The sequence below is a fragment of the Plectropomus leopardus genome, chromosome 13, assembly GCF_008729295.1.
Source record: "Plectropomus leopardus isolate mb chromosome 13, YSFRI_Pleo_2.0, whole genome shotgun sequence".
NCBI classification, from domain to species: domain Eukaryota; kingdom Metazoa; phylum Chordata; class Actinopteri; order Perciformes; family Serranidae; genus Plectropomus; species Plectropomus leopardus.
Genome location: NC_056475.1, coordinates 2,629,658 through 2,652,611, shown reverse-complemented (window position 1 = coordinate 2,652,611; position 22,954 = coordinate 2,629,658). Strand labels below are relative to the sequence as shown.

The 22,954-nt window shown below is 41.5% G+C and overlaps 1 protein-coding gene across 1 annotated transcript in view; it reads right to left on the bottom strand.

Moving 5' to 3' along the window:
- LOC121952721 (sodium/calcium exchanger 1-like) overlaps positions 1-21,505 on the bottom strand; it is a 28,613-nt gene extending 7,108 nt beyond the window's left edge. The window contains exons 1-5 of the mRNA XM_042499532.1: positions 20,814-21,505; positions 20,410-20,485; positions 12,067-13,468; positions 10,514-11,028; positions 9,546-9,550 (exon numbers count right to left, since the gene is read on the bottom strand). Of these exons, the coding sequence (XP_042355466.1) occupies positions 9,546-9,550; positions 10,514-11,028; positions 12,067-13,410 (1,864 nt within the window). The 5' untranslated portion in view covers positions 13,411-13,468; positions 20,410-20,485; positions 20,814-21,505. The remainder of the gene's footprint in view (positions 1-9,545; positions 9,551-10,513; positions 11,029-12,066; positions 13,469-20,409; positions 20,486-20,813) is intronic.
- Between the last annotated feature and the right edge of the window lie 1,449 nt (positions 21,506-22,954).

Genomic DNA, 22,954 nt, shown 5'->3' with positions numbered 1-22,954 from the left:
TCTACTTTCATTGAGTTATTTTTTTAATCATTGGTCCTAATTATAATATTATATATTATACATTATTATTTTTTGTGCAGTGTCAAATACTCACACTCATGCTGTTCTGCACACAAAATGCACTTTTTAAAATCAGGCTATAAAAAATATTATACATTAATATGACTTTCTACTATCAATGAGTTTATGTTTTTTTACCAACATCAGTTGTAATCATAAATTCAGTTCAATTCAAAACTTCATTTTAGACACACAGAAGGGTCCAGATCATTAAAAAGAAAAGAAAAAGACAACAAAGAAACAAACAAACAAAAAACGCCACAAATCATCATTCAATTAAAAAAAACTGTTCCAATGCAGACTATCTCGCTAGTGTTTTCTAGGTCAAATATCAAAAATTCATAAATTTACAGAATTTTAACCCTTTAAATGCCAGGTTTTTGACATGATGCCACTGTTTTTAGATTTAAAAAACACACAAAAGAATGAATCATTTTCATATACTACATGAAAAGGGTTTTTTTTTTTTTTTTTTTAATGAATGTAACAATTTTGTTTACACAGTGTATTTCAGACTTATCATAGGAGCTGAGCTGGAAATTTCAAGATTTAACAAAAATACACAATCTTGCCAAAATGTATGCCATGTGCATAAACAGAGCCAAATTTTTTTTTTTTTTTAAATAAAGAATGAAAAGTGTGTAAAATGCACCAATCAGTCCCAAAGAGTTAAGTCTGTAAAGAAAAACAGCTGGTGCCTGAGGGTGGCATGGCTCTTCAGTTTAGACTGTCACCGGCAGAAAGAAGCTGTGTGACCTTTTTTTTTTTAAATTTATTTGGAGTTTCCCTCTCCTCCACATTCTGCGTTGGTTCAGTAAGGATGCTCCAGTTTCCTCCCACAGCCAAAAGAAATATACAGCAGAGGACTGGAGACTCCAAACTGCCTACAGGTATGAGTGTGAGTGATTTTAAGCCTCTACGTTCACCCTGGGAGAGCAGCTCTGCTCTCTGCACTCTGCATGCTGGGACAGGCTCCAGCCCTCCTGAGAGCCTGACACACTCACACTCACACACACACACACACAAAAAATGAAGCCAGCAGGGAGAATGAGTGAATGCATAAATGCATGACAGTATGTCAAATGCCCACGACTGAACGGGGCGCTGCCATTCAGTTGAAGAATCATGGATCAAACCGGTGTGTCAGCATGTGTCTGCCTTGCTGAAGTGTCCTTGAGCAAGATGGTGAATCTGTAACCAGCTCCAGAGAGACCGCACTGTTGCTGAATATGAACGCAGAGCTGCGTCACCATGAAGAAATATGTCTCTCATATCAACTGCAGATAATATATGAAGACTATATTGTCTCTGCTGGAATGTGTTGTAACTTCTGTGCAGAATATCTATATGGAAACAAAAGGTTTGGACAGTGACAATGATATATGACTCTTATCTATGAAACATTGCAAATATGGTGTGGCAACACAACAGATAAGTTGTTTAAAGTGGAAATAGAGTGCTTTGCTTACACTTATCACTATCAAGTTACTGTTGATTACACAATGTAATGGCTATGGAACAATGGCACCATCTGCATTTAGATTGGTTCTCTATAAGCCTCGTTTTCACTATGCAATTTTGTGCAGGAACAATCACCTGAGAAAATGAAGGCTTCGTTTATAGCACAAAGGTGTGTCAACCTCATGCCCTTTTTATTTTGAACAATAACACATACTTTGCAGGCTTGCTTTTTGACAAATACGGTGTTTTCTTCCTAGTGCTCCACAACTGATCTATTATCTTGTTGGTTGTTTTATCTACATACTTTATTATTACTGTGTTTGAATCTTCACTTTGCCCCTATCCTGTGAGCTTCTATTTTAAAGTTATTATCTTCAAAAATAACATAAACTCTTTGTTTGTTTTTTAATTTTGGGTTGTTTTTTTTACTTTATATTTTGAAGTTTTTTTGGATGTTTTTTCCCCATATTTAAAATTAATTTTGAAGTTTATTTGGGTGGAGTTTTTTTTAGATAATTATGAGGTTAATTTTATTATTTTCTTTTCTATTTTTATAAATACGTTTGGCATTTCTTTAGGGTGTTTATATATTTTTATTTTGAGTTTTGGGGTGTATTTTTAATAATTTTGATGTCAGTTTTTTTCTTTCTTTTTGACAATTTTTAGTTTGGGGCTGTTTTTTTAATACTTTCAAGGTTATAGTTGTTTTTTTTTTTTTTACATTTTTCTTAAAAATGAATTTGATTTTTTTTACTTTTCTGCACTGGGTACTTTTACTTTTAATAAGTACTTTTTCCTGGTTTTACTCACTAACTTTTGTGGGACTAAAAAGTGAAGCATACTAATATAAAGAATCACAATTATAAGTAATGAATTACTGGGAGCATTCATTATAAATATGAACATTTAAATAAAGCGCATCAGAGCTGCTTGCATGTACAAATCTCTTCCTCTACCCCGATGAGTCCACAGGGGAAGAAATATTTTATCTGTTCCAAATGTGTTACATTACCCAGTTCTGACTGCGCTGCTCCGCTTTCATCCGTGTTTTTCAGGAAGTTCAGCATGTTATTGATCCTGACCGCAATAAGCGTGAGAAATAAAGAATATCAGGGTATTGATTTTGCTTTTCACAAGTGATCTCCTCACATCCCTTTCATCTTCGCTTATGTAACTGCCTCCGTTATCCACCTCAGCCTCAACTGGTGTGTGGCGCCACACGTTCTGAGGCGCGCACAGAAACACACGGAGGGAGCTACACACAAGCATCAAAGGGTCCGCGAGATCTTCCCCTAATCCAAAAACACAGAATGTAAAACGCTTCTCTGTGTCAGCCTGTTTATTCTGGCTCAGAGGTTTGTGTCTGTACATCACAATCTATTTACTGCACTGCAGAATTTAGATGGTAAATTATTATTAAACTGCGCGCCCGCATTCTAAACCGTTCCTCCTGGCTCCACGTCAAAATCTGAAAAACTTGCCTCTGCATGCTCAAACATCGACCGGGAAAGGCAGATATACAAGAAGACACAAAAAGCAAGAGACACACACACACACGCACACACGCACACGCGCACGCACACACACACACACACACACACACACACACACACACACACACAGCTGCCTGGAGGCCCGCTGCCGAGTGTCAGCTCTTTGTCCAGAGCGCCCAGGGAAACACTCGGGTAAGAGACGCCAGCTTTGTTTGAGGGATGAACTTTGGCAGCCTGCTGAGCAGTGAGGAGCACAGATATACACATTTAACACAGAGGAGCTCGTCTGCACACATGCACTAACGCAAAATCTGCTTCAAGGCGACAACGCAGAGACACCCAGCGACGAGGCTTCACCTGCATCTTTTAACAGGACTGACGGAGCGCTCCAAATTAAACAGCCTCATAAAAAATTCAGTCTGACTCGAGCATCGCAGCAGAACGCAGGAGCAAAATGTGATATTGTAGATAGACTTAGGCGCTGGAAAATCTGCCCAACAAGGGCTCAGTTGGCTCTGTCGCTTGTTAAACCCGAGCAAACTGGGTTGAGTTTTTGATGAACATGAAAAAAGGCAATAAGCAACTTAACAAGCAATTACCACTAAAGTAGCAAGACATTGGTAAAACGTTACGAAAAATGTATCTGAAAATAAGCAACAAAAAAGACAGCAATTGACTAGAAAAAGTGCTAAAACTAAATGAAAAATTATTTTAAATATTTTAAATACGCCCCCCCCTCCACCCCCCGCCGCCCCCCCATACCCAACCCCACCCCACCCCCCTCCCCACCCCCCCCACCCCCCACCCCCCCCCTCCCCCTCCCCTATCCGCACCCCACCCCCCCCAACCCCCCCGCTCCACCCCCGAACCCCACACCCCCCCCCCACACCACTCCCCAAACCCTACCACCCCACCAACCAGCCACCCCCACACATCCAACCATCCCCCCCCCCCCACCCCCCACCCCCCCGACCACCCCCACCGCCCCCCCCCCCCCCCCCCCCCCCCCGCCCCTCCCCCCCCACCCACCCAACCCCCACCCCCCCCCGCCCCCTACCCCCCCCCGCCACCCACCACCCACCCCCCCCCCCCACCCCCCAGCCCCCCGCATAAGACCCCACCGCTCACGCACCACCCCCCCCCCCCACCCACCCCCCACATCCCGCCCACCAGTGCCCCTACCCCCCCACCCACACCACCCACTACCGTACACCCCACCCCCCCACCCCCACCGCACCCCACCCTGCCCCACCCCACTCACTCGCCCCCACACACCAGCACCCCACACCCCCCCCAACCCCCACAACCCCCATGCCCCCCGCCCCCACCCACATCTCCCGCCTGCACCCGGCCCCCACCCCCCCCGACCCCCCCCCAACCACCCCCGCCCCCCAACCACCCCACCCCTAAACCCCCCACAACCCTCCCAACCCCCCCACCTCCCCCCCCCTCCCTCCCACCCACCCACCCCCCCCCAACCCCCCCCCTCCACCCCCCCACCCCCCAACCCCACCCCCGCTACCCCCCAACCCACCCCACCAACCCCCACCCACCCCCTCAACCCACAACCCCCCCACCCCCCCACCCCCCACCCCCCCCCCCCCCGCCCCGCAAACACCCACCCCCACCCCCCGCCCAACCCCCCACCCCACCCCAGACCCGCCCTCCACCACCCCCCCACCCAACCACCAAACCTCCCCCCCCCCCCACCCCCACCACCCCACAAACCCATCCCACCCCCCACCCACCCAACACCCCCACCCACACCAACCACCGAACCTGTCACGACCCCCCCACCCCCCCTCCACCACACCACCCCCCCCCGCCCCCCCCCACTTTTAACCCCCACCCTCCACCGCCCCCCAAACCCGCCCCCCCAACCACACCCCCCGAAGACCATACAACCCCCACCCCCCCACCCCCCCCAACACACCCCCCCCCCCCACCCACCCCACACAACCAACGTCCACACCCCGCACCGCCCCCCCCCACACGCCACCGAACCACGCAACCCCCAGCGCAACACACGCAAACTCCCTCCGTACCGCCCTGGCCACCCCCACCCCCCAGACCCACCCCCCCCCACCCCCCCCGCCTCCCAACCAACGACCCCCAACCCAATCTACCCCCCCCCCGCCCCCCCCCACCCACCCCCCCCCCCCCCCCCACCCTCCCCCCGCACCCCGCCCCCCCCCACCCCCCCCACAACCCCCCCACACACACACCCACACACACACACACCACACACACACACACAGCCTGGATGCCCCTGCCGATGTCATCACATAGTCTCAGAGTGACCCAGGAAACACTCGGGATAAGAGACGCCAGCTATGTTTGAGGGCTTGAACTTTGGGCAGCCTGCCGAGCAGTGAGGAGCCCCGTATACACATATAACACCAGAGACTCGTTTCACACATTCACTAACGCAAAATCTCTTCAAGAGCGACAATGCAGAGACACCCCAGCGACGAGGCTTTCACCTGCATCATTTAACATGGACTGACGGAGCGCTCCAAATAAACCAGCCTCATAAAAAATTCAGTCTGACTCGAGCATCGCCACAGAACCGCAGAGCAAAATTGAGATAATGTAGATCACTTAAGGCGCTGAAAATCTGCCCAACAAGGGCTCAGTTGGCTCTGTCGCTTGTTAAACCCGAGCAAACTGGGTTGAGTTTTTGATGAACATGAAAAAAGGCAATAAGCAACTTAACAAGCAATTACCACTAAAGTAGCAAGACATTGGTAAAACGTTACGAAAAATGTATCTGAAAATAAGCAACAAAAAAGACAGCAATTGACTAGAAAAAGTGCTAAAACTAAATGAAAAATTATTTTAAATATTTTAAATATAAATAATAATACATATTCAAATGTATAAATATTATATTTTAATTACATGATAAGAACAACTTATATATAGTTTTCTTGAAATGTACCTAGTTATTTTATTTTTCCCAATTATTCTCCCACAGTTTTTTAAAAAATTATTTTAATTTTTATTTTTAAGCTAATTTTCAGGTCAGTTTCTAGTCTCCTTTTAGTTTTTTTTTTGTTTGTTTTTGTTTTTTTTTTTTTTTTAATTTTTTGCAATTTGTGGGACATTTCATGCCAAGATGCTGATTGTTGACAGATTTTTTTCTAAAGAAATGTAACCAAATTAACCCCCATTTCCAAGGGTTAATGCTTGTAAACTGCAACAAAGCCAAGAAAAGTGATGTTGATCCAGGATTTAAAGTTTTAATCTCTATATACTTCTGTTAGGCCAAATCATGCAAAATAACAAAGTTGCCTACCTTAATTATGCAGATGATACGCAAATATACATTTTGCTTTCACCAGGAGCCAGATGCATAAACAATGTGTATGCACAAAAACCACGCATACATAACATAAACAGGAAAACAATGTCCAAAGCTTGTTTGCCAACTTCACTGATTGATTTTATTTCTTTTTGCAGCTTACAAAGCCTTCTGAAAATGTCAAACTTACGTCCATTTAAAAAGTTAATGACCCAATGAGTGATGCATTTAAGCTTTATTTTTATCTACATTCATCTCCCTGTTAGTAATGGTTTAACTTTATCATGCAGAGCACTTTGTAAAGTCAGTTTTCACATGAGCGCTCTGAATGAATCATTGATCCTTTTGACATTAAGTAATGATGATCAAGATTTTCATGATTAGCAGAGATGTGATGAATTAATGCTACAAATATCCAAAGCCATGCGTAATGACAGCTGATCTGGCACTGCTGGAGAACTTTGCCAATACAACTTTTTCACTGAAAGTGCAGCTTCTTTACTGTATTTCTCACTGACAGGTGGAATGATTGGTGGAGGGACATGTATGTCAATATGCAAACTTATATTTAAGGTTGTTTCTGCGCCCATTTATGGTGAACTGTGGGTGTAAAAATGAGGCTCCTAGCCGTGCGCCCAGCACCACAATGACTGAGATTTATATAACACAGTCAGGTGTACACACGGTTTTATAAATCTGATGGAAAAAACAAATATTTATGCCTCTGTGCGTACACATAGTTTTAGTCATGAATCTACAAAAGAGTTTCATGCATCTGGCCCCAAGTGTTTATGGATCTGTAGAACATCTGTGTCTCTTTATTAAGCAAATCAATGATTGAACGAACTTGCTTTGTTTTGTTTTACTTTGTTTCCTTTGTTCTCTCCTTTTTTTTGGGATAAATTTCAGGTCATTTTTTGTAAGTAAGAACCTGTAACATGTCATGTGTTTATGAAAGAGATAAAGCCAATTTGCTCAGGTTTAAAGAGTTAAGTCGAAGCTAAAAATGCTCCTTTTTTACACTGCCTACTCCACTCTGTAATGATTGCAAACTTATTTAAAAAATGATTCTAATATTATTTAAAATTATCTTTTTGATCTCTGCACCTCCTGTCTGAACTATTGCTACTTAGTGATTAAAAAACATCATTTAGTAACAAATTTTACCTTTTATATTTTTTCTCTTTACTCTTTTATTGTAAGTCTCTATTCCTTGGTACATTTTATTGCTTGTTGAAGCACTTTGAATTGAAGTGTTGTAGAAAATTTGCTGTACAAAAAAAGCTGCCCTTCCTTTGATAGAGACAAGTGCTGCTTTTTATTCTGTCTACAGGTAGATTTGAAATATAGCTGGCTACCAAGATGCCGCTATGATTTGATCCAACTGGACCTGGAAATTCTGACTAAGATCTGAGTCAGTTTTTACCCATGATCAGAGCGCCCCCGCAGTCCCCTTTAAGTCCTTGTTTGCTATTCAAAGGAGCACAGGAGCAGCTGAGCCCAGCTTTGGCATTTCCCGTCGCGTTTGGGTTTTCTTTTCATCTGTTTTCTCGTATCAAACTGTCCTGCTCGGCTGGGTGCTAGCTCTCCACAGTCCTCCCCCGCCTCCTGCTGCACGGCGACCGCCAAAAGAAGCATGACTCCAGATAATATGAAGTGTGCAGATGCTTGTGTCACTGTCAGCTCGCTACAGTCAGATGAACAGAGTCTTGGCTCGGTAGGTGAGGGTTTTATCTAATGCTCAGTCTCCGTTTGAAAGCAGATGTACAAGCTGCCAGGCTCTCTTTTCACGTTGCTGTACAGTACTGTCTCATTAACCGCAGCTTGTGCGCCGTGTTGAGAACTTTTGGGACTCCTTTAACCCCTCTTCACTCTCTCTAATTACTTCAGATGCTCAAGAAGCTCTTTTTAGATTCCCCTTCGGAGCAACATTTTGTTTGATGTGGGTTTAAAGTGGATTCGGCGTACAGACAAGCAAACCCTGAGAAATACACATAAAATTATAGCTGCAGCAATGAGTTGGGCTGGGCATTTGAGGAGCAAGGAGAAGTAAAATCATGTGATTCTAACCCACACAGCACAAAGTCTGAGGAGGCAAAAGCATGTTTAATCTGCACCACCCAGCAACTAGAACTCTGTAGGCCCCGATGGCCCCGATGGCCCCGATGGCAAGTTGTTTTCAGGTTTAGCTCCCTCACCGGTGTAGAATTCAGAGCTGACATGTATTTATAGGCAGATTCAAACTAGTGTAGTAAACTAGTATAATAAAAATGTAGTTTTTAAGACAAAATTCTGAGGATTTGCACACTTCATCTAGACAACATAGAAAACATCTAACATTTCTCAGATTTTAGGACGTTTGCAGGATTTAGGACGTATCAAGGATGTGAAGACATCTCTCAGATTTTAGGACGTTTCAAGGACTTTAGGACATTTCTGGGATTTTCGGCCATTTCAAGGATTTTACGACATCTCTCAAATTTTAGGACATTTACAGGATTTTAAGACATATCTAGGATGTGAAGACATTTCTAGGATTTTAGAACATTTTATAGAATTTTTGGACATTTCTTGGATTTTAGGACATTTCTAAAACTTTAGGACATTTGCAGGATTTTAGGATGCTTCACAGATTTTACGACATTTCTTGGATTTTAGGATATTTGCAGGATTTTAGGACATATGTAGGATGTGAAGACATTTTGAGAATTTTAGAAAATCTCTGGGATTTTAGGTAATTTCTAGAATTTTAGGGCCTTTCTTTGATTATAGGACATTTCAAGGATTTTAAGATGCTTCTCAGATTTTAGAATGTATGTATCTAGGACTCTGCCATCTTATGTAAACTCAAAATAAAAAAAACAGTTTCCAATGTGACCTTTTCATTTTTATTGTGAATTGGAGATTGGTTGGGCACCCGGTACACTATTAGGGGCCAGAGTTGGCCCGCGGGCCGTAGCTGAGTATCACTTCCGTAGGCCATAAAGGTGATTTGTTATGAATTTCAAACTTTAAACAGGCGCTGTAGCTGCACCATCAGGATTATTGCCCCCCAGTTCTTGTTGTGGAAGTTTAACATGGAACTGGACTTATAGTGCCAAGTTTGGTTTAGTTTAGTTTTGCTCTGAAGGTGAAGGGAATTAAATAATACAAGAGCCCCTAAAAGGCAAGTAAAAACGCAGATAAATGTGCAAATGCAAAACTGCACAAGCATATTCAAATCTCACCTGCACTGTGAGGCAAAAAAGACAAACAAGGAGATTCTGCATTCTCTTTGACACCATGTATTCACCTGCCTTTCCTCCCACTCAGCCGACCTACACAATACACCTACACACGAGCCCTGAAATCCTCCTCACACAGACGCATTCAGCTGACACATTTTATTCTTTTGTTTTGTCCTTTGGTGCGCTGTTAATCATTTTCATGTGATGAGCTTGATGCGGTTAAGGGCATTTTCTTTTCTTTTTTTTTTAAGTAAAAAAAAATCAGCACTGTGGATAATTGCCAGGTTCTTTGCTCTTCACATCATAAAACCAACAGCACTCTCATCATTCAGCCAAACCTTCCACACAGTGTTCAAGAAGAGAAAAGCTGGAAGAACATCACACTTTCACCTCTCTCTGTACCCTTCCTCCCGTGCTCTTTTTATCTGCCTCTCTGCTGCTGCTGCATCCCTGAGTCCTTTTGTTGAAATATATCACACAGGCTTCATCGCTGGCACCGGTTTGTGCTCCTCATCCCCTCCTCACTGCTGTGCAGTCACCTGCCTGATTTTCTTTCCCTCCGCTCTGTCGCGAACATGCACTTCCTTTGTTTTCTGCAGTGGAGTTTTCATTGCTCTGCATCACAATGAACTCCCGTTTAACCTCCGCAGAGATCCCAAAGGGCTGCGTGTTAATTCATTCATAGAAAGCAGCTCCTATGCTTCCTCTTCTGCTTCTTTTACATCAGCCACATTGTTTCATTATCTCCCTCACAATTATATCCTCTTTTCCTCCCACGTCATTCCTTCTGAAAGATCTAAACTTCTGCGAGCAAATGTATCCGTGACTCATAAAAATAGTCCTTTTATCCTTTACAGGAATAGATCATTTACAGTAATCTAGTTTAACATACCATCATGTGGGCTGTGATGTGTGATCAAGTGATGAGAAGCAACAACAAGACATCACATCAAAGAAGAATTACTCACATGGTCTCGTCGTTCTGGAACTCCAGCTTGCCGGACACCTCCTCGTAGTCCTCCCCTGCCTTGGCGGTGCCCTCAACGGTGTGGTATGGCACCGCCACTTTCCCCCTCGCCCCGGACGTCCGGTGCACCTTCACCTGCATGTTGCCGACGCTCTCGCTGACCCTCGTAGAGTTGCTCTCAAATGTAAAAATGCCGGCGTGGTCGTCATCGTAGATGGTGACTGTCGCGATGTGAGCGCTGCCCAAGGCCGCCTTTGGAGGGACATGGGAGAGGCCCACCGTGCTGTTGCTGGAGGTGATGGAGCTCGGCTCCAGGATGGAGACCTCGGCTCGGTGCACGATGCGTGGGTTGCTCAAGCGGACGTAGAAATGCTCGTCCTCTTCGAAAATGTCGTCATCGATAACGCCGACGGTGAACTCTTTGGTCGTCTCACCAGGCTTGAAGACCAAAGTCCCCTCGGCGAACTCGTAGTCTGAGCCGGCGTTGGCGGTTGCGTCCTCTGTTCGGTAATCCACCTGAGTGGCAAGAGCAAAGAAAGCATTACTAAATATCATGGAAAGAAGGCAATGAGCAATGAAAGAAGAAATGATCCAAAAATCAGCAAGGAATGAGAAAATAAAGACAAACTACCTGAAAATTAGAGGGGAAAAAAAGAATAACGTGAAATAAAGAAAAAAGACGACAGAAATGATCTCATTAAGATGCTTAAAAAGTTATTATAATTCTGTGACCTAATTTTAAACTATTATGATTATGATAGTTTTCCTAGCTTTTCTTCGTTTTTCCCTAAGACATTTTTCCCTGGCTTTTTTTAGTTTAAAAAAATTCTACATCTTCTAATTTCTTGCAATGTGTGGAAGTTGCTCAGTGTATTTTTTATTCCCAAAATTTGTTTAGAAATCCAAATAATTTGCTCAAGGGTAAAAGGTATAACCCTTTGAAATTTGAAGCAACAGGACATTTCTTGTGGTGCTTTCGGATGCCTTTATAAAAGTTTATAAACCTTCAACCCGGAGCAAACTGGTGCGATTTCTTTCTTTCTTTCTTTTTAATCAAGGGTGATGAGCGACTTGGTAAGAAATGTTCCATAAATTGCAAGAAATTAGTAGAGAATTATTTTCAAAAAGCTAGAGGAAAACGTCTTGTCAGAAAACAACTAGGGTAACTGATTATTTTTATAATGATCATAATTACATATTTAAAATTAAGTTACAAAATTAATATTATTTTTAAGCATTTTTTTATAGATCATTTCCTTGTTTTTGTTTAAAATTCTATTTCAGGTACTGTTCTTGTACATTTTCTTCTCTTCTTTCTTCTAATTTCCTGCTAATTTTGGGGTAATTTCTTTCATCTCTCATTGCTTTTTTTCTCATATTTTAAAAAGAAATTAAGTAAATGTGCTCGTTTTTCAAAGGGTTAAATACTTGCGAAAGGCGTCTGAAAGCAGCACTAGATAAATGATGTCGCTCCAGGTTTTAATATCTTACGTGCCTCAAGCAATTACATTTGATTTTAAACTGATCTTATTTTCTATAATTACTTCTTATTACCTTCACAGTGCAGCCGCTCTCTCCTCCATGCCGGCTCACTGACAGCTTCAGCGAGCCACAGTTCTCAAAGCACTGGTAGTGAGAGGGGTCAAACTGCAGGTAGATGGTGTTGGGGTCTTCCTCTTGCCCACTCGCCTCGTGACAGCTCACCACCTTCCTCGCCTGGTCGGCTGCGTGCTTCTTCAAGATGTTCCCGGCTCCGATCATCATGCGAGTGGCTTGGATGCGATAGAAGGCTCGGCTCTTCTGTTGTTGGACCAGCACTTGGTAGTTGGCCATCTCGATCAGCTGCTCCATGTCCTTCTCCGGGTGCCTCTGTTTTAACTCTTTCAGCGTGCGAGCCATCTCCCGTCGGGCTTCTTCCTCTTGATCCTGCTCCGCACTCAACCCTCCGCCTTCCTCCACCCCCTCCAGCATCCCATCCAGAGCCTCTTTGGGGTGCGTATGGGAGTTCACGCCCTGTCCGTCCATCTCCAGGTCCATTTTCGTGAACATGGCGTCACCCTCTGACTCGATGATGATGCCACGGTTCTTGTCAGCTCGATAGCGCTTGTGGACGTACTTGTAGAAGAGCAGGCGGCGGTCTGCGATCCAGGCTTGCAGCACGCACAGAGGGAAAAAAAGGAAAGTCAGCACGGCCTCCCAGACTTCCACCTTTCCGGGTGAGACCACAGACAGGATGAGGTAGAGCCAGATGTAGGCGAAGACGCTCCAGGCAGCGGTGACAAAAAACACCCGCAGGTGCTTTATCTTACGGGTTTCGTTTTCAGGCACCACATAGACACAGATGGCGATGATGATGAACATGTTGAATGCAGCGCTGCCCACAATGGTGCTCGGACCCAGAGATCCGGCCTCAAAATTATGGCCAACCACTTCAATGACAGACAGTAGGATCTCTGGAGCAGATGAACCCAGCGCCATCAGAGTCAGGTTGGACACCGTCTCGTTCCAGATGCGCACGGTGGTCGTCGTCGTCTCACCGTTGGGCTTCTTGATGGTGATCTCCTTTTCCTGAGATGTGATGACCTCGATAGAAGACATGAAGCGATCTGCGATGATGGACATGCCCAGGAACATGTAAATGAGGGCTGCAAAGTAAACAATCGCGCGTGCCACCTTGTCACCCACCGCAGGGTTCTGGGGGTTCCACATGGGCAGCACGACGCCATCGGAGCAGTTATCTTCACTGGAGCAGTTAGCGGGTGTGCTGCCGGTATCGTCATGGCTGGCGCTGCCCTGGGAGAGGTGAGTGACTCCTGGGAGCAGGACTAGCAGGAAGGAGAGGAACATGCATGGTGTGCAAGGTGGAGTGAAGTTCAGGAGGCGCTTGTGCAGAAACATGGCAGCGTGGTGATGTTGGAGTCTTCCAAGTTCATTCACATGTGATTTATCCAAATCTCTGAAAGAAAAAGAACAGGGTTCATAAACATTTTTATCATTAATTTTCATGACTTTGGGTCAAATGTTCAAGACCTCTGAAATGATCATCAATACTCATTAGCTGTTCTGTTTCATTACTATATAATAGCTTTTTGAAATATATATAGCCTAAAAACATAAAGAATTCAGAGAAGGACAAACTCCTTAGAGCTGAAGATTTAAATATAACTTAGGGACTGCTTGTTATTTATGAGAGGAAAGGTGGTGGTGCAAAATGGGGGAGGAATGTCAAATAATTAGTTAAGCACTGGGGAATGACTTCTGTTTTGTTTTGTTTTTTTTTAAATGTTTGCCCTTTGGAGGTGCATACAACTTAAATTACGTATTTTGTATATATTTTACTGTAAATATCTAAAGAAAAGATGCTGTCTAAACCAGGAAGCTTTTTGTTTGTTTTTTTTTACTCTGAATTTCAGCAATTTTGTGTTTTTAATTTTTGACATTGTTTAAGAAACCATTTGGGTGATGTTTTTAAGAAAAACAACTGGTAATTTTTTTTTATCATAGCCAGAAACTGTAAAAACAGAAATTACCATTGCATTTTCGAATTTCTGATGCTTCTTGAATGCATCATGTGTTAATATACAGGTTTCTGAAACAAATTTCCATGACTTTTCCAAAACCTTAAGGGTATATTTAGTTCTCCAAAACTTTTCCAGGCATGGAAATTGCCATTTGAAAATTCCCTGACTTTTCAGGTTTTTCATGAGTAAATTAAGTGGAGGATAAAATCTTCGTCATATTCACTACGTCAGATGTTCATCCAGAGTTCTATTCCTAAAATAACCTGTACAAACAAAGGTATAACATCACAGAAGTACTCTCAGTCATACTCTTTTGTATGCAAATGATGTGGGATTAGACCGTTTCATTGGTCCGAGCTTGGAAAGCCACAAATATTGGCACCTACTAATCACTGAGTCATTGATATTGAACCACCCTGTCAAACTCCCACACATATAATGGTCATTGTGTGCTAAGCAGCAGTAAAAACGTTACCCTCTGCACCTGTAGTACTGAGGGAAAAAGTGACTCATGTATTGTCAAGTTCGAGGGGATTCCAAAAATAATCTTCACTGGCAATATAACAAGAAAAGAGCAGTTGTTCTCAGGCATCCTGGACCTGCTGATAAAGATATTATAAGACCATTCAAAGGAGAAACAATCCTGGTCTCTCATGGCAGTACGCCTCTCAACTCAACCCTGTAATATATTATTTAATGCGAAAAATGCAGTAAACAGCCTTTTTTTCCATTTTACATGAGCCATTTAAAATATGTCAGGGGACAGATTAAAATAAATTCGCAGAGGTTTTCTTGGCAGCAACACGGCAATCAACAGCTTGAGTGAACAATTCAGAAAGTGAAGCATCAGTGCTGTCCAGAGGATTAACATCTGCATCGATGTGAAGAGAGAGGAAGCCAAGGAATGTAATCTGGTGCTTCCTAATTAAATTTTCAAGACCATCTCCATCTCAAAAATAGGTTGCCTACCTACAGCAGGAGCGATATGACAATGCTTTATGTACAGCACATGCTGCTGTTGACATGCAGCAGAAAAAAGGCTCTGACCTGCATAACAGGAGAGCAGGTTTTCAGTCAAGGCTGCATTTCAGGGTGAAGCAGTATGGTGCAGATGTTGAAATTAAGTTGTCATTTTTTTGTTGTCTTATGAATAAATGACAAACAGATTGTGTTTGTGCAACAACAGCATTATGCAACAACTCAACACATGTCTGCTGATCAGATTCAGTGAAAGATCAGCACCATGGACAGTGTTTCCCGCAACAAGCAAGATCAGCACCATGGACAGCGACTCATGCAACAAGCAGGATCAGCACCATGGACAGTGACTCATGCAACAAGCAGGATCAGCACCATGGACAGCGACTCCTGCAACAGGAGAAACAGGAAAGAAAATAAAGAAATTCTTGATTTGTGTGTGTGTGTGTGTGTGTGTGTGTGTGTGTGTGTTTTATCTATATTCTGAACAGTCTATCTGTATGAGGTTTATGGATGAATGGACTGGGGAGAAGAAAGAGAGACAGAGAGGGAAAAAAGTACACTAATAAAAATCCTACCTTTACCATCACTAATGTTACGTCCAATAATTGTATAATAATAAAAGAGAACTGGCAACTACGTCATGGCGCAATGCATTCTGGGCATACACTACTTTAGGACACGCTTCTCTAAGGAAGACAGAATTCCGGTACAGTAGGTGGCAGTATGCACCTAAAAGTTGGCATGGCAATCCGCCAGAAAACGCATTGAAGATGTCCAAGAAACAGTGCAACATACTTTACTGATAGAAGCTGAAGACGGGAGCAAAGGACAGCTGCTTTAAAACAATTAAAGGATTTAAATGGCCTTTATCAGGCGATTTTAACAAGCTGCTAAATGTAACTTTTTGTGGAGTTGAGCACCTACACTTAATTACAGTTCAAAAATTATAACGGTAATGTAATGTGTAATGTGTGTTTTCAAACTGGATGAACTCAACTGCATCCACTGTTGGTACTCAGTATTCTTCTTTGAGGTTGAATGGTGGTTGTAAAACAACATGTTGGTGAATTACCACCACAAACTGGTATTTTAGATTTTGTAACTCAAAGTCCCACAAGACTTTACACAACTCAATACCACTCACACCATGATCCTATTCTTTATAAGCAAAACAAAGTCGGGGGTGTCTCCCCCAGTCTGTCAGCAGCAAAGCAGGATCTGGGCACAATTAGGGAACGTCAAAACGGGTCATCCTAAAATCTGAGAAACATCCTAAAAGCCAAAGAACATCCTAAAATCTGACAAATGTCCTTAAATTAGAGAAACATCCCAAAAATCCTAGAAATGTCCTTAAATCCTAGAAATGTTCTTAATCCTTGAAATATCCTGAAATCTGAGAAATTTCTTAAAATAATAATAATGTCCTAAAGTATGGAAATGTACAAAAATCAGAGAAAGGGCCTAAAAACCTAGAAATGTCCTAAAATCCTAGAAACGTCCTAAAATCAGTTGTTTTAGGTGTGGTACTGGCTGAGACAAGGAATAAGCTGAGCAATCCTGTATTCATTCTTGTATTCACTGTTCCTGTCTGCCTCATATTATTTTTTTGTGTTTTATATTTTGTCTTGCAATTTCAAAAACAAAAAAAAAAAAAAAAGAAATCTCTGATTCTGGAAGCTTTAAGCTTTAAAATTTGTGATTAATCATATGTCCGTAATATTAGAGCCAAGGATGCAATATTGTGTACTACACTTAATTCAGAGAGAATTAAATATACCACAGCGCTGTCGTGTGATATCATTGATTCCTTCCCATATTATGATACTGCTTTCGTCTGGCACACAACCCTGCACAAATTTTGAGTGGGTGACGTTTCTATGGCAAAAGCAAGCTCTCCAACTGGTGGCAACACAGAAATAAAACATGTTTTTTTGAAAATATTATAGAGACAAAAGGTGTCTTCATCTTTCATCTGTTCTAGTGGTGCCAGACACAGTTCAGTGACATCAATGGCGCAGGTTTTGTTTGAACATTGGGGAGGTGGGGACATATAAAACAGAGGGTTTAGAGGTTATGAGCATCAAATACTTAATTTCCTGTATTCTGGTCAATGTTTATGCAGCAATTTGTGCATCTACTGCATCACTTTATGGTATAAATGTCTTCAATTTTGTCAAAAAAGTTATCATTTATATTTTTCTACTACTAGCTGCATTATTTTCATAGTACTGTGTCATTTTTTTAAATGACATTTCTTGTTAAATATTGCAGTTACATCCCGTAAAATTAATTCTTTCCAGGATTTTACTGGGTGTAACTATAATATTTCACAAAAAGTAAATACTGTAAAAATGATAGTAATGTGGATGCACTGTAAAATGGTCACTAGCTCCTAGTTGCATTACTTTTGGTGTATGTTACGGTTTTGATTTAACAGTATTTTTGTGGAATTATTACATTTACATCCTTTAATATTTTGCCAATAATCGTGCATCTATATCACTGTGTCATTTACAGTATTTTTTATTTTTTTTGTTAAAAAATATTATGGCAATATCCTGTAAAACTGATTATTTCCAGGATTTAACAAGATGTAACTGTAATATTTCACAATAAATTAATCTGAAATTAATACAGTGATATAGATAGACCATAAAATGTTTGACTGTACATTTACAATAAATTACAGGCTACTAGATGCATTACTTTCACAGTAAGTTACTGTATCAATTTTACAGTATTTCTGTGAAATATTTGCAAAATCTTGCAAATAATCACAGCACCTATATCACTGTATAATTTATACATTTATTTATTTTGAAATATTAGGCACATCCTGCAAAACTGATTATTTCCAAGACTTTAAAGCATGCAACTGTACTAATTCACAATAAATTACTGTAAAAAGCTACAGTGATACAGATAGACTGTAAAATGTTTCCCTTTACATTTACAATAGATTACTGGCTACTAGTTGAATTACTTTAAATTTCTGTGTCTTTTTTTGCAAAATATTACAGTTACATCCTATAAAACCCTGTAAATAATTAAGAGTGCACATATCCTACACACCTACATCCGCCGCTGAAATGTACAGTAAAGGTGACATCCTCTCTGAAACCACCAGGTAGCAACCAGCTAAGAAAATACAGAGACTTACTGTTAAAAAAAATACTCTCATGTTTCTCTGAAGTATGAATGATTTATTAATCTTCACAAGCTAAAAGTTTGGGTTTTTTTTTTTTAGGCCTTACTTTGATAATTTGCAAATCTGGAGTCTTACCAAAGACATTTCTCTAGGGATGTAACACCCCACTCACCCCCCCGATCTGCACCAGCACAAAACTTCAATTCTCTGCACTGATGATATTCAGCATTCATTTCTTGATTAACAACCAGTTTAACATTTATCCCTCAGACGAACCCAGCAAGATGCCACTTGTCCTTTTTCAAAGTTTCTCATTTAAAGGAGCACTGTGTATGATTTACGACTCAGCGTTAGGTAAGTATACGGACAAGGATGGAGCCTTCTGTCTGTCCTCTGTGTTCATTTTGTCTGCATTTGTGCACGTTTACTTGAAGCTAAAGACAACACAGAGCAGTACCACTGGAGATCGTGGGGGAAATGTAGCGTGTTTCAAGCAGAATGCATGCATAGGAGATGAAAAAGACATTTAAAAATGTATTTTAGATGTGTTTAATGGCCTCACAGACCACTACCGACTACAGCACTGCCTCTATGAAAAAAGGTACATTACTACAACCTCCTCCACCGTCATGTTTGTTGTTGTGTTTGCTAATATGTATATGTATGTATATATGTTAGAGATAAAGATAAAGTAAATTAACTGATTAGCTGAGAATGGTTGGAAATGTTACGTTTATCCTCCTTTTTACTCCTTTTCAAACATGTAAGATCTTTTCTGTTTGTTTTACATGTTCGGAATAAATATCTATCTATCGAAGTTTTGACTCGGCCCTCTAGAGCCATCTGTTGGCTGTATCTATGCCATCATAAAGAGCGCATGGAGGTACGAGGGCAGTGACGTTTACGTTTGACACAGAAGTATAAACAGCAGTATAAAGAAGCCCTTAAGGCGATTTAGTGTCATCTAGTGGTGAAAATTTCATATTGCAACCAGCTGAAACTTCTCCCAGTGAGAATTCTTCAAGTTTTCATTATTTAGGAGGTTTTTAACTGGGAGATGAATTATCTGCAAAGATGATTAAAACTGATAAAAACATTAAACAAGGCAGTTTCCTGTTACAAAATGGCTTTTCTCCTATGCTGTTTGGCATGTTGGCCGCTAGCCTTAAATCTGTTCATGTGTGCTCACATTTTTTCTTTGAAAACTTAAGATCCAGATGTTTAGGATGTTTTTACTGGAGGGTGTATCATGTATAGAGGTCTCTTATTTTCAAAAACAAGCAGACCAGGATATATAAATGGGACAAAGCAGCTTCATGTTAAAAATCTGTTGTTTGGGATGTTGGAGTCAGGCCGCTTGCCTAAAACCTGCTTATGTGTGCTCTCCTATTTTTTCTGACAACTCTCTTCCTCTCCACAACAAACAGGTGATTTAAACTTGTAGAAACACTAAATAAATCAGTTTCACATTTAAAAAACAGTGTTTTCCTGATGCTGCTCATGGTGAAGTGGCTGCTAACTACAGTGGTAAACACAAAAATGCGAATGTCCCTGTCTGGAGCAAGTGTTTGGTTTGTCCAATCTGGGTAGAAACATGGCAGAGCAATATGGTGATCTCTGTAGACCAGGACCTGCTCCCTATGTAGACCCAAACAGCTGATTCTAATGTAACAACAACATTAAGATACTTATTTTCAGGTGATTATACACCAAAGAAAACATACTTGTCAATATATCCCCTTAAATCCTACACATTGAACCTCTAACCTTTAAAACTGATCCACATCTAAAAAAAGACAAACGCTTCTGACACAAATTACAAGTAATGATGATTTAATCCTCAGACTTGTTCCTGTTTGTTAAGCAGGGGTCTCAGGTTGACAAGTAAACACTTGTACATAATGAGTCACACTTTGATGCCGGCATTTGTTTTGTGAGTTTTTCAAATGGTGGCAGTCTCAGTTTGTAATGAGGCTCATCATAAATGTCAGTTCTACCATCTCGGGATTACAAAGAAAAAGTCATGAAAAGAACAAACAGAAAAGAAAAATGTAGCAGAAGTAGTGTGTAAACAAAAAAAAACGGACTATTTGCAGATACCATGATCAATAAAAAGCAAAAAGGAGATGCTGGTTTGCATGCAGATATGAGCTTTGTAGCACAGTGCAAGAAAACACAAGATGCTCATGCAGAGATATTCTTTAATATTTCCAGTTTTTTAATATTCTGAGAAACTGCATTACTTACCTGGGTGCAGTTGCCAGTGAGTCAGCTCAGTGTGGAAGTTGTGGCCTCAGGAGATGAACTTATCTCTCATATCGCTCTGTGGAGAGACAGGTTATCTCAAATTAACGAATCGTGGAGAGAGTTTCATAATCGGCATGAAAACTAGAGCACATTAGAGAGTTTTAAGTAGCTTATTAAAAGCCAGATATCTGGTCCAGTCAGCAGCAACTAGAGTAGAAAAAAAGACAAATAAAACAGCGCTGTTGCAGACTGGAGACAATTCAAAAAATGTTAACTCTGAGACAGCTCGATTATTGGACATTACAGATGCAGGAGGAAAAGCCGATTATCCCATCAGTACGCTGTGCATGAGGGACAAACACACTGGTCCATTTGGTGCGCACAGCAGTCCCACAGATACTCACAGAAAGCCCTGGATCTCAGCTGGACGCTGGTCACAGCGTGCCTACCCTGCACCAGTTCACCAGAGGAAGACACCCCGTGTGCCATTCACACAGCAGGCTGGTGTAATGGTGTTGCCTTGTTGCGCTGGTGTCTTGGAAATGACGCGTAGCTTTCCACGGTGCTTCTTCGCAAATTTTTTCTCTCCCTCTCCCTCTGACAGGTACCCTACCTCAGCAAACTTAACACTGACATCGGATTAGTTCCTCTCATTAAAATCCCCCTTTTGCTCCACCGCGGCGACACCTTCCGCGAGTGCAATTCCCCAAAAACCCCACAATGCGTTTTCCTCTTTATCCTCTCCAGGTTACGTGCGATTGTTGATGCGTAAAATAATAAATTAAATTACTGTCGTCCCGTTTGTATCAGTCAGAAATTCTCCCAAACTGGTATTTCATTAAAAAAGAAAGGCTTTCATGGTGTTTTGTCTCCCGAAAAAAAATAAACTGAGGGGGGAGAAGGAAAAAATCGCTTTTCTGTCTGAGCTGAACCAAACAGGACTGCACATGAGAGTAGGCGTGAATGAATGGTGAAGGATTGAGAGGACGCAAACCAACACAGACCACACGGATCAGGACAAGATGGATATCAAGCAAGAGAGAGGGATGGTGGCAGACAAGAAGAAAGAGGAGTGTGGTGTTATGCAAATGGAAGTCTTGTCTTACTCTTGCGGTGGGCAGCATTGGCACAAGAAACGATGAGCGAGAAGGAAAAGCAGTAAGACTGCTGCAGAAACAGGGGAGGAGACGTTCAGATACAGCGCTACACGCACGGCTGGTCCTCCTGACTGCGCATCAGGAGTCCACAATGAATGACCATTTCGCTCCGAAATCCTCATTATTTGCTCATTAATGTTATCAAGCCATCAGCGCGGATAAACCTGCCGCAGGCTAAAAGCGAAAAGATCTCAAATCCGAGTTGCAGACAATCCCAGATGTTGCTGCCTGCTGTGGGTTGGTGTTTTGGTATACACAGAGATGTAGAAGAGAGAAAAAAAAACACATATTCTGATTTTCAACCCTTAAATTATGATTCACGTTACTATAAAAATGGTAAAAGTTATAAGTCGCTGAGAAACAAAACAAATCAAACTGGACTTTGACCCATTGAAACTTGAGCAATTTGGCTTGATCTCTTTAAAAAAAAAACATAAGAAGATGATGGGCAACAAAAGAAGAAATTACCCCAAAATTAGCAACAAATATAAGTTAAAGGGACAACAAAATTATCCGGAAAATTAGTAAGAAAAAAAATTAATTGAAAAAAACGAAAACAAGACTTGGAAAAGTCCCTAAAATGATTCAAATAATTTTGTTACATATTTTCAGCTATGTAATTATGATAATTATACCGTTTTCCCTAGCTTTTTAAAAATAGAAAATTCAAAATCTACTAATTTCTTTAATTCTTTCTTCTTTAATTTGGTTAACATTTCTTCCCACATTATATGATTGTATATTATTAATTATTTATTACTATTTATTGGTATCTCTTAAGTACTGTTTTAAATATCGGGGAGATACTGTGATCTTTTGTTGTTTTATAACAATGACAATAAAGAACTTTTGACTTGACTTTGAAGTTGCTCACTGCCTTTTTTCCCCATGTTTTTGAAACAATCACACCAATTTACTCAGGGTTCAAGGGTTAAATACTTCTGAAAGCAGCACAAGAAAAGTGATGTCGCTCCAGGTTGCAAAGGGTTAAAATAAAGAGCGAGGAAAAGGAAGGTAAAAATCTACTGGCTACAGCAGCTCCATCTGTGCATTTCACACCTGCAACACACCTGCAAAGATTCCTGCAGGTAAGAAAACTTTGCCATTTCGATCCTCACCACTAGCTGTGTATAGTTTGGCCTGCAGGTGGCGCCAGAGTCAAATCAAACCAATATTAAAGGTCCAGTGTGTAGGATTTAGCGGGATAGAGTGGCACAAATAGGATATAATAGAATAATTTATTTAGACTGTAATCACCTGAAAATAAGAAATTGTTACATTTTCGTTTCCTAATAAGCCGTTCATAACTACATAGGGAGCAGATCCTCGTCCACGGAGTTTACCGTGTTGCACCAATAGGTTAGCTCCAGAACAGACAAAGTAAACAT